General features: G+C 36.5%; 1 protein-coding gene across 3 annotated transcripts in view; it reads left to right on the forward strand.

Annotated features, from left to right (window-relative positions):
- LOC131073563 (photosynthetic NDH subunit of subcomplex B 1, chloroplastic) overlaps positions 1-6,117 on the forward strand; it is a 72,651-nt gene extending 66,534 nt beyond the window's left edge. The window contains exons 5-8 of one of the 3 annotated variants that reach the window (XM_058010020.2): positions 4,680-4,785; positions 5,025-5,110; positions 5,331-5,507; positions 5,833-6,117. In XM_058010020.2, coding sequence (XP_057866003.2) covers positions 4,680-4,785; positions 5,025-5,110; positions 5,331-5,499 — 361 coding nt within the window. In that variant the 3' untranslated portion in view covers positions 5,500-5,507; positions 5,833-6,117. Of the gene's footprint in view, positions 1-4,679; positions 4,786-5,024; positions 5,111-5,330; positions 5,508-5,604; positions 5,752-5,832 lie in introns of those variants that run through there. The other 2 variants (XM_058010021.2, XM_058010022.2) reach the window with 2 other exon arrangements.
- Positions 6,118-13,036: the final 6,919 nt, after the last annotated feature.

The raw sequence follows: 13,036 nt of genomic DNA on the forward strand, positions 1-13,036 counted from the left end.
TTCCTCCATCAAAGTCAAGATTCCATGCCCAGTCATGAAGTCGAAAATTTTCTAAAGCATGGAAATAATGAAACTCCTTCACCAAACTGGATTCCACATTCAAGTCTAAGAATGGAGAGAAATTGTCTAAGGCATGAAAATCTGAGGGTCAAGGAGGAATGAAAAGTAGAAATCCCCTCGAGAAATTTTTTGAAATTTCCATTTTTAGACACCAAATCTTATCAGAATCCAGAAAGTTTTGCAGATTTGGACTCGTGAGATAATTCTCTATCTCCTGGAACCGGGTCCTAAATTTTAAGAAAATTCCTAAAAAATAGGAAATGTGGCAAATTGATCAAAAAGATCCCTGTGGATGTGATGAAATCAAAGAGCACAAAAAATTCCCTCCTTGAGAAAGAAATGCGCCCAAGGTGAAGAATTCTAGGAAAGATGAAAATTTGGCCAAGTAATGGAAATTCCTTCCTTCATGACAAAATTCCAGGAAAGTGGAAAAATTGACTAAGTGATGGAAATTCCTTCCTTCAAGACAAAATTCCAAGAAATGTGAAAATTTGGCTAAGTGTTGGAAATTCCTTCCTTCAGGACGGAATCAGGGATGAACTGAACAAGAAATTACCCTCGAGAAAATTCTTGAAAAATACATTCTCGGGCATCAAATCACATCCAAATTTCAAAATTTTGATAGATTTGGATTCGTAGGAGAATTCTCTCCCTCCTGGACTTGAAACCCTAATTTGTGGAAAATTCCTAAAAAATAGGAGATGATGAAAATTGATGGAAAACCTTCTCCAAGCAAGGAAAGTTGAAGAGACTTCAAGAAAAGTCTTCCTGAATCAAATTTTCTCTCTCCAACAATTCTAGATGTGTCGAAGCGGATATACGACGGCGGGGTCCAATTGCATGGCGAGGATCTATTGAACGCATGGCAGTATGGTGGCACATTCATTGCCGGAATATTTGACCAAATGGCGACCCAGTCATTGCATGTTGAATTTATGGCAAATTCCTTTTGCTTGCAGCCGTCGCATGTGGAAATGATGGAGCATTTATGACATAATGGGTGCATAATTGAATATTCAATGCATGTTGGGCGAATTTGAAAGAGGTGGTGCATTTAATGCACGAATGGATGCTATTTTGGCTATTTGGAATTAATTGTAAATGGGCTTTATGGGGTATTTATTGCTGATTCCCACCTTGTTGCATCTTGAGTGGAGAATCTTTTGGGAAAACCCTAATTAGGGTTGGTATGTTATCATGGCTTGAGGCCTATATAAAGGGGTGACCCCCCTCATTTGTAACGGGAGGGAGCTTTGTATGAAATTGTTGCGATAAGTTTTTGAGAAAATAACAGTGAAACATTGTTCTTTGGTGGTGTCCACTTAAGTTATTTTTTCAAAACTTGCATGGTTTCACCTTCCTCACTTAGAGTAGAATTTTATTTTCTCAGTTGTTAGATGAAGTGCTTTGATTTCAATGGAGAATGTAATGGTGTCTGATGAATTTCCATGGTTCATAATTTTTGCATCTTGCTGATTGTAAGTTGCAATGTAAAGTTAGCCTGAGCCACTAAACTTGTGCTAAGTTCGGTTGTGGACAGTTGTTTGGATTGCGCCGTGTTGGGTATTCAAATGCACCTCTTCTCAATATGAAAATCCTTCATCATCCTTAGAAGATTGCACCGGTTCTTGCGGAGTTGTAATTAAACTTGGCGAAGAAGAGCTTGGTTTATTTGGAATTTGTCCATCGAAGCATTAACTATTGATATCACTGCCCTTAGGAGTAGATTTAGATCCTTCGAAACCCTTTCCCCTTTATTTTCAGTTCATTTCAGTTCGTTCAAAGCAGAACCATCACCAAATCGTTATATCTGATGATGGAGTTCAAGCCACAACAAAGAAGTGAAAGAATGATCCAAACGTAAGTCCCCTTGGATTACCAGCAAATCACATCAGCCAACTGAGTCACATTCGTAAAACCTTGGAATCGATTGTTTGAACTTCTTGCAATCTTAGCATACAGTCGTACTTTGATCAAGAGAGAGTGAAGTGACCATTAGGCAACTTTATTCTGTGTTGGACACTGTCATAAAAAACACATCAACAAGACAGAGATGTAGAAATTGTATAGCAATAGATTTATTTGCAGCAAGGAAACTACTGAAATAATTCTCCAAATACAATATTTCAAAGTACCTAGAACCAGCAATAAACTGAAAGTACAATATATCATCAAATCTAAAGATACTCGGATGTTGAAATCACATTACAATAAAATATCAAACATACACATTTGTTGATTGTAAATAACATTGATAAATAGCAGAAAACCAGCAAAGTGGCATCATAAACCCTAGATGCCACCTCCCAAAATGAGCTCTGAATACTGCAAACTGGAATATCTCTGGAATGCTAGACCCTAGGCGCCAACAATACTTCAATAAATCTCCGAGAAACCCTAGACACCAACTCCAAAGACTTCATTGCCCCTCTCAGAGTTGCACAGCCAGCAACTGGAGAAGTACGGCCAGCAAATAAGAGGAATGATCGGCAGTAAATCCTTTCCTTCCTTGCCTCCAAAATGAATTTCTGATCTTATACACTAAATAAATGGAGACAGCAAACTGAAATCTTCAACAATAAAGCCCAATTGTGATTCCTAAATGAAACTACCATAAAGTCTTCAGGATAAATCTTTCACTAACGAAGAGAATGTCCTCTACAAATGTTTCTGTCCTCACAAAGCAAAGGAATGAACAAGTTCAATCCAGCCAAATGTGTTTACAAGATATCATCCAAGCATGCTGAAGAAATGAACTCAAAACCAAATAAACAGGCCTAGGCCTCCCCAAAGCCCACACACCCCCTTTAGGCTTTCACCTTTTAAATTTAATTTTAAAACACCTTATCACTCCCACTTTAAGTCATTTTAAATTTAATATTTGCAAAAGCACTTTTAATTTTCACCTAGGACGCCCACTTGGACAAATATTTAATAAATTAAATAAAGTTAACATTAAATATTTAATTTAAAAAGTTATTTAAATTAAATGCTCTAGACAACATTAAAAATCGAAATATCATCAACATCCCAAATAGAAACAACTGGCCTAGTCGGTGTACCCTGACACCTACTAAAAATAGTATGGACAGCTTGTCCAAATTGACTCCAGAAAAGGGTGTTATACAAAACTCAACTGACTAAGCTCGATGTAAGTTGGATTAAACTGCCACCAAGAGTCCCCTGACCTTAACTCATTAGCCTATGGGAACCTGTCGAATAGGCTGACAGTCACCAAGCTGAAGTGCTTAGGAAGGGGACATTACATCATTTCATGAATATACTGACAATTTTAATAAGCACGATGATTTAGACTTAAAATCTGGTCGTGGAGAACTGCCGTCCATAAACTTTGGTGAGGCCAGGGCCGATGCTAGAAAAATAATTAAAGCTATTATGATTATTTATGGAGTCAGGCCACCATGACCTCGTGTATTAGAGCTATCTATATTGTAATCCAAATTAATCTTTCATCCTAATGATAGGTCAAGAGGAGTGATTGAAACGTAAACGTTCTTACACAATCCTCTGTTTTTTGTCCACAACTATTTTTGTGTAAAATCTGACGTATCATTCCCCCCTGCCTACATTAGGAGAGGGATCCATTATGGCTATTAAGTTGCAACTTAATGCATTTCATCCTGTATTTTTATTACTTCACAGTTTACACTATAATGTGTTATGCATACTTTAAAAGGTGACATGATCATTCTTAATTTGTACACGTTTCCACTTGTTGAATTTAACCAAGTATACTATCTTTATTTTCATATCTTATTTTATTCTAGGGTTGTCCTTTTGTAGAATGTCCCTGTTCATACAACTGGCATATGCACCAGAGCACTTTTCCTTTGGTCATCTGCAACTTGTTTAGCTTTAACTGTCTCAGCTGATTTTTCTTAGGTTGCATTCAAATGTGACCAGCCGGTTGCTTACTTCCATTAAATATTATTCTTACTTTCTTTAAATATAATTCTCTTCCTTTCTAACAGAAAATTTCAGCAAACAACTCCTAGTGCCATATCGCAAATGGCTCTAAGGGTGATTAATTCATAAGGGAAGTTTAGGCCAATTTAATGATATGTTCACTAGAAAGTCAGTCTCGTTCTCTAAATCTCTTGAGAAAATCAGAAAACATTATGATGATCCATAGATCTGACATCTAAATGGTCACGTCCAGCACATTCCTTCTAAGGCTTTCTATGTTGGGAGTCTTGATTTCAGTAGGCAACGAAAAGAAAGCTGAGACTTAATAGCCAAGCATTCCAGCACCATATCTCATAAATCGTACTTGTTTCAAATCCCTGCTAGGTGGAATAGGTCACTGTCTCATTGTTCAATGTGCAATTTCCCTTTTCCCTTCCCCCTCGAATGGAGTTTATCATATGTTCCAATATAGACATCTTCCGTACTTTTAATTCCATACTGTATAGGTTATTACAAAGCAGAAGCTAATTCACATTATTCTCATTTCTTATGGTAGATCAATGCTTTCCTGGAAAAAAATGTTATTTGTTCTGGCAATTTCTAAATAGTTGTCAGTTGAATTTTGTCTGTTAATTTCAACCTATTCTTTTGGCCCTGGAATTTGCTGATTGTCTTTTTCATGACATTTGTAGAAGTGTAAAGGTTCTTTTTATCATCCCTCATGAAAGGGAAAGGGAAAACATTATGGAGGCAGTTGGTGAGGATTCTTATATTGTGTTCATCACCACACCTGGCCAGGTTTAGCCATTTCACTCTACAAGACTTGCGAATCAACCTTTAAGTTATATTATAATTAAGTAAAGATTCTCTCATCCAAGCAAGTTTTGAGATTTTAGTGTAGAGATTGAATTATCATATTTCTGTGAGTCCATGCTCCTCTTTTTCAGGAGGGATCCAATTTCAATAGGAATAACTTAACACTCAAAGTGCAAAGTTTGGAATTTCTATTCTATTCATATGCTTATTAAATGTTGCAGTTAGCAGCACTCATAAATGACTCCATTGGTGTGGTGGCAACTAACACAGCTGCAATACAGCTTGCAAATGCATTGGATAAGCCCAGGTATTAAATATACTTACCATGTTAGCTGAGATTAGAAAGTAACAATAAAGCCAGGAAGATTATTCAGCCACTATGACCATATCCTGCTAGAAGATTGATAATTGAGAAGATTGAAACATTAAATAATATGAAGTATGTTTATTGTAATCTGTAATTTTTTTTCATGTATTTTGGAAATAAAAAACATGAAAGTGTGGGTACTTACATAACTTTCTTGCAGTGTAGCTTTGTTTTCCTCAATAAAGAAAGCAAAACTATTTATTCCCAATGCCACAGAGAAAAGGTGCACCATCATTGCATCTGAGACTGGAAAACTGGCAGACATAAATATGGAGGATGCAAAGGTTGCCATAAAAGATGTATTTGAGAAATCAATGGTTGCTGCTTAGCAGGAGAGGTTAAATCTTATCTATAAACCCATTTATGAATGAAATATTTCTTTCTCTATATACATCAACTGAGATAATGGCCTAAAATGTAGTCTTCTTCTACAGGTTCTTTGAGGATATATTATGTTTCTGTTTGATTCAAATCAAATTAATCATGAACAAATTCAAAGCAAATTAGTCATGAAGAAAATGGCACTGGTTATGAATCTTGGTTAGGGAAATAATTATTGATCTCTGTATTTGCAAAGCAAATTTGACAATGTATTTAGAAACAAACTTTTAAATGCATCTAGCATGCTGATACTAATAATATATATTTTTTCACTTGTCCAGAAATTCTTTCTTGCAGGACCACTTTCTCCAGGCCAAAATGTGTATCTATATGGTTTGTTGTTGTAATTGACCTACATTCACGCATGTCAATTTCAAGGCCTTTGGAGGTTACCATACTTAGAAGTTAAAGCCAATGCTTCCAAGAGTGTTGATTGAGACTCTGCCCATTTTAAGCACTCTGCTTGCACTGTGCCAAATGTATATTCATGGGAATGATTTCTTTTCCTGTACAAATATTATATTTTCATGATTTCAGTCAAAATAAAATGGTTTTTAGAAATCAAATGCATCAAACTCTTATTCAAGACATTCTGATGCGATTGTGGTACAAATTGATGAATATAACACGAATTTATAGAAATATGGCGTGGTTTGGTGCTCTTAGTTCATAGATGTTTATTGTCACTGCACTTTGCATTGCCTTCTTGCTATTTATGAAAGATTCAATTAACAAGGGGGGACTACTACTAGTTGCACACCCTAAATTTATCAATTTGTATTGCCATGTATATGCTATGCTGGCACCTTGAACTTACATTAATAGGTAGCTTACAATCCTTCAGTTTTCATATTGTGAGGACCGCTGGTCGTTATATATTTCTCCAAGCTGTCATGTATAAATGTAATTTTAAAGTGGTCTACAAGTTTTGTAAATCCTCTAGTTGTATTTCCCGTCTCCATTAAATCACTCGGTGAACACTAAGTCCTTTGTTGCCGAATCCTATCCTCCCTGTTTTGTAAGCAAGACATTATGGTTATAAGGGTAGGTGTACTATGCCACACTTATTCTGCCCTGTTGTTTCTATTGATGGTTTGAATCTTCTAGTTTGCTTTTTAGTGCTTTGGTTTGGTTTTTATGAGTTTCCAATGCGGAAATGTTTTTGCCATGATATGAAGCAATCATAGAAACATTTAACATAAGAAATAACAACAAATATATGGACTTGAATCAAAATCAGAAGTCTGATATAATTCTGAACGGCAAGGTTTTTTTATTGAATTCAATGAGTCTTCATATAATGACATACCCCACTGTTGCCTTCAATGTTGCATAAAATGTCAATAAACAAGGTATGGATGCTAATTACAAATCTCAATATAAATCTAATTTTTATGGCAGACTTAAAACATGGATGAGGTTGTCCCAAATGTCTGAAATAGCTTCTTAAATCGCCTCCAAAGGTTAGCATTTGGTATTTAAGGTAAGCACTCAAACCCTTTGTACAACTTAGCAATGAAATTCTATCAAGCCCTTACTCGAACAAATCCAAATGATGACAGATGTGAACAATCACATAAAACCCTTCCAAAACATGGTGTTCACCTCTAAACCCTAACTGTCCAAGTTGTCAAACTCTCTAGAGAGATCTTCAGTTGAAACCTCCAACAATCTGACAATGAAATCTGACAATCTGATTTGGGTTTCCATCCAAACCATGGCCTCAAATTTTGTAAATGAAAGTCAAAGCTCTCAAACTTAAAAGAGAAATAAAATAAGCCAAAGTGTATGTAAATGAGCTCCAAATGAAGTCTTTTATAATTCTCCATTTCGAAAAACCATTTAATTTTCCCTTTAATTTTCATATTTGCTAGCAATTGGGAATAATAATAAAATGACCCCTTTAATAATTTTTAATTAGCATAAAGTCATTTTATGAATTAATTTTTATATTCACCTTATATCTCCCCATATCGGCACCCATTTTATGGCTTTGAATCAATCACTTTATGAGATTAATATATTTAACTCTTTGAACCCCTTATAATCTCCTCTCATAAAGTCATTTAATATAATTAATAATATTAAAATCAATGCTTGATAAAACTTTAATAAATTAAATTAAATCATTAAACTCCAACAAATGTCAATAACAATTCATGAGACTAATCTTGTTTCTCATAAAGTCATTTAATATAATTAATAATATTAAAATCAATGCTTGATAAAACTTTAATAAATTAAATTAAATCATTAAACTCCAACAAATGTCAATAACAATTCATGAGACTAATCTTGTCAATTCATGATGCTCATTGATCATGTGACTTACTATAAATAGTGTGTATCAAAGAGTCATGAATGATCTCAAGAAGGCATACCACAACTAAACCAGGACACTAAATTGAAGAACACTAAGATAACCACCAAAAGATCAACTGAAGAGCCATAAAACACCCTTAGAAAAGTCTCATAATCATCATGTTAGCCTACAGGGACCAAAGAAATAGGCTAACTTCTAGAAATAGTTGATGTCTAAAAAGGGGACAAAATAGTCGGTAAGTCCTTTAAAACTATTGATTGGCACATTTGTAAGTATGGTTTTGAGATAATTTTTCAATTTGCCTATTTTAGGTTTTCTTAATCTTCTTCTTGGTTTCTATCTATAGGTAATCTATTTTATATTTCTAATAGAGATTGTTGGTTTTTGACCTTTTTGTTGACTTAAGAAAAAGCACTAGAACATATTCTATTTTTCTTTTGGGGTCTTTTGGTTTAATTTCATGTTTGATTTTTCTTTTATTAAGTACTTGTTTATTTTAAGTTGTTCAATAGGTTGGGTTTTCAATAAGAGTTAAAGTTGAAATTAACTATTTAATGGAATAGATTTCTTCATAGACAATAAATTATAATCTATAATGTAAGAAGAGTTCTTGGGTGTTCTTATGTAATCACCATCTTTATTTGTCTTCACTAAACTTACGATGCCTTGTTATGGGTATTCTCTCCTAATATAAAGTCACAAATTTAAGCTAAAGGGCACTTGGTTCAATGATAAGTCCATGTTATAAGCACCTAGATGGTGTTCAGTTCAAATCTTCTTTAATACAAAAAAAAAAAATCACAAATTTAAATAGAATGGTAACTTAGTATTGGAATTGAATATTGTTGGCATTATTGGCATTAAGTTGTCATTGATGTCAACTGGTTTGGCATGGTTACCTGTAAGTAAGAAGTGGTGATCGGTATAGGAGAAGTAAGACATGATGATGTAAATCCATATGTGTGTAAGCAGATAGAAGGTAGGTTACCAGTACACAAGAAATGCATCATCTACCAGTAAAGCAGGCTCACCGGTAAGGCAAGCAAGCAAGCAAAAGAAGACCTGAAGAATGTAAACCGGTATACTCAGGGAAGGTTAATGTTGTGGTAAATGCACTGAGTAGTAGGACCAACATGTTTGATGGAAGGCCAAGGTGATCCACTGACAGAGAAGAGGTTTGCAGGTATGAAGGCCTACCGGTGGATTAGGTTATACCAGTAAGGAGAGTTGAACCGGTAATCAATCTTGGTAAACAAAGAATGTCAAACGGACATAGCAAACCAAGCAGAGGTGGATGTCGACAAAGATGACAGCTAGAAGCCAGGTGGTGATAGTACACAGGTCGATGAAGTGTGCATCAACGTAACAGTCAGCAAGAAGGTTGACTTTTATGAAGAACCCGCAAGTCATGGAGGATGCCAAAAGATTGCGGCTCCAGGAAGACAAGATGGCAAGCGATTGAACTTATCTTGCAAGAAGATTTGATCTTCGTACCCATTCGCTGAAGGAAACAGCAGAGCCATTAATGGTGTGTGACAGAGAAATGCAGAAAAGCATGGTGCAAACCTCAAGATATGGAAAACGCACATTGGAATGCAAGGTGTTGGCAATGTTGATCGATGACATGCAGATCATCTCTTTGAAAAAGCAGATCGGATCAAATCCAATACAGATCGAGTTGGTGAAGGCAAAACCTAACACGACACTGTTTGAATGTTACTTTGGCGAGAACCCTAGAAGATAAATGATGCTTTGTGAAATGGGGGAATGTTAGACTAGAACTTGTGGTGGAATAACACACAAAAAACCAAGAAATTGTCAGTGTTAGTCAACCAAAATCTAATCTAAGCAGGCATATCAAAAGAGACACCAAAAACATTAAAGAATATTTAACTAGAAAAGTAAATATAACGAAGCATCTCCAAATGCCTCCTAACATGCTTTTAGCTCCTTCTCCTTTGTTCCTCTCCTCTCCAAGTTCCAAACTAGTGTAGCTCTCAGCAGCTTTTTGCACTATGGATGCTTATGGAGGTTCAAGCTTGAAATGTTTTACTCTAAAATGCTATGCAAATGTGAATAAAGGCTAATATTAGATGCTATGATGCTAAAATGATTTATTTTAGACCAAAATAACAAGATATTAGTCGTTTATGCTAAATGCTCTCTAAAATTCTCTATAACTTAGATGCATACAAGTTTTCAAGATCTGGATTATGAAGAAATGGGCTCTATTTATAGGAAAAATGGAACAATGGATGGTTGAGATTGAGTAATCTCAACAAGGGCCAGGATTGAATGATATTCAAACTATGTGAGGGCTTTCAACCCAATCCCAGGATGACAAGTGTCCATATGAAATAAGTTGAGAAGAGAAGGAATAAGCATTAAATGTTTGACATGACCTGAGAGTTAACTTGGGAGTTAAGGTCAAGGTTAGGTTGAATGAATAAATTCTTTATTCAAAGAATAAAGCTTTTATCTAATGGATAAACTCTTGTGCAAAGGCAAAAGGGATAACCATGGTCAAAGCAATTAATGGTCATGTAAGAGCCATTAGTGTTTTCAAAAGACTTTAGGGGTTAGGTTGTTGAACACACAAAGCATTAAATGTTTTTCAAAGACTTTGAAGTATTTGAGAAGTGACTCCAAGTTGCTTAGGAATGTGACAATAATTAGGGGATAGATTAGGCTAATTAGGAAGGGGTTAGAAGAATCTAGAAGGGGGTTAGAATTGCAAGTGGGTTTGGTGGGTGAGGGAAAATAGGATTTTAATTAAAATAAAATTAATTTATTTCAATAAATGTGCGCAAGTTGCATTTGTAGGAAAATGCAAGTGGAGGGGGGGTGGGATTTATGATTTAAATAAATGCTTTATTTAATTTATTTAAAAGAGGAAAAGAGGATTAAATGAAATAAATATGATTTATTCATTTAATTTATTTGTGAATTTGGTATAATGAATTAATTAAAATAAATTGAATAATTTATTTAATTAATAGGAGAATGTTTAAAGATGAATTAATTAAATATTAATTTAATTAACTGATGGCTAGTGGATTTTTAATCAAATAAATACGAAATATTTATTTAATTAAACTGGACAGATTTATGTGACTACATTTGCCCCTCTTTGAGACGGTGCAATTTATCGCGTCGTTTCAAAGAAAGAAAAATATGTGTGAGAAAATGCCCCATAAAATATTAATTTAATGGGTGGTATGCCCCCTCGAGAGATGGGCCGAGAAATTTTGAAAAATCGGGTGATCTCTCGAAAAAGAATGAAAATTGGCAGGGTGATAGAAGAGAAGAAGTTAGCCATGTTAGTGAAAAATAGAAGAAATCGGAGATAAAATGGAGAAATGGGAGGCTCGGGAAGTTCACGGGGACCACGATGGTGAGCGGGGGAAAATAATAGTGATGGCGAAGGGTTTATATGGGGAGAAAGGGGTGAAAACATGCTCATTTGTATCCGCGACCATAGTGAAATTTTGAACTCTGGTAGTGACTTTTTGGAAGAGCAAGGAGCAGTCAGGATGTCGGTACCCATAGCAAAGCACTGATTAGAGCGAGTCCGACAATTCCAGCAGCCAAATGACTATGGACCAGTGGTATGTGAATTGAAGTTCTTTAATTTTACGCATTTTTGATGTATTTTTAGCTAGGTCCAAGTTGAGTCGAGACAATAGCGCTCAAACTGTGTTTTGGCGCTTTTATCGATTTAATTAGCGCTTTTGTGTCGCAATGGTGCTATTGTGCAGTCGTTTGAGCGCTTTTGCAAAGAGTAGCGCTATTGTATAGCTGTTTGAGCGCTATTGTTTGTGTAGTGCGATTGAGGAGTTAATTGAGCGCTAGTGATGTGAAGCAGCACTATTGCCTAGTTACTGTAGCGCTTTTGTAATTTAAGCGTTGTTGTATAGTTTATTGAGCGCTTTTGTTAGGGTATTAGCACGTTTGTGAGGAAATAGCGCTTTTGCGCAGAAAAATAGATGCCCCAGTGTGTGAACAACTAATCTTCGGATGCCAATGATGGATGGATGGAGATGTGAAGTGAGAGTTGTTTTGAACCATAGCAGCCCTGATGAAACTTAGGTCATTAGGATAAATGCCCGTTGAAGTCTAGGTGTGCCATGATTGCTTACCTGTTGAGACCCAAAGATACTTGATCAAAGTATTTGTTGATAGTCTAGGTTTAAACTTAAGAAAGTTTGAAACAAAACAACTGATGATGATGGTTGATGCACTTGTGTAGGAGGATCTTCGTGTCTTACAGTTGTGCGAGAGGCATCTTGCCACACAGGGGCTGCGCGATCGGCTGACAGAGGTCGAGGTGGATTGCATTGCATTGACTGGGCTATATGACATGATGTATATGCCCGTGATTCGGATGAATCAAGGTTTGATAACAACATTGGTAGAGCGCTGGCATAGTGAGACATGCACGTTTCACTTGGCGCAGGGGGAGATGACTGTGACACTAGAGGATGTATGGCGCATCTTGCATATTCCTATTCGAGGTGAGCTGGTGACATACTATAGAGTGTGGGGGACCCTAGCGGTATAAAAAAAATTTGATGAGGATGTGTTGATTGATGATGGTTCAATAGCCTAGGAGGATATCGCTGCATTGTACGAGCCATTACCGGTAGTGTTGTTAGGGATTGTGGGGGGGTTACTGTGTCTGGATAGACGATCACATGGTCTGGCCGCTAGTTGGGGGCAGGTGATTGAGCAGATGATGACAGAGGGGACCCGATTTGCCTAGGGACTGTCCGTGTTAGCGCACCTATATCAGGAGCTGCATGAGGTAGTATACCGCGGGAGGGGCTCATTGGCAGTGGGAGTGACGTTGCTGCATATTTGGGCGTGGGAGCACTTACCAGTTACCCGACCAATGAGTCTGAGATTTTGGGCAGTCGACCAACCTTATGTATTTATGTATAGCGGTATGATGAGTCAGCCCCACCTAGGGAAGTTAGAGTGGTGGTGGCGGGCACTAGATGATCTAGATGCAGTGATCTAGAGACCCTATATTGAGTGTGAGCCTTGGGAGGATGGTGCGGAGGCATTGCCATATGTATCCATGACCTGATTCCTCATTGGGAGGACAACCTACCATGTGGAGAGGCAGTTGCCTGGTAGAGTTTTGAGACAGTTTGGACGGC

This window comes from Cryptomeria japonica, chromosome 10 (genome assembly GCF_030272615.1).
Source record: "Cryptomeria japonica chromosome 10, Sugi_1.0, whole genome shotgun sequence".
In the NCBI taxonomy this organism is placed as follows: Eukaryota; Viridiplantae; Streptophyta; class Pinopsida; order Cupressales; family Cupressaceae; genus Cryptomeria; species Cryptomeria japonica.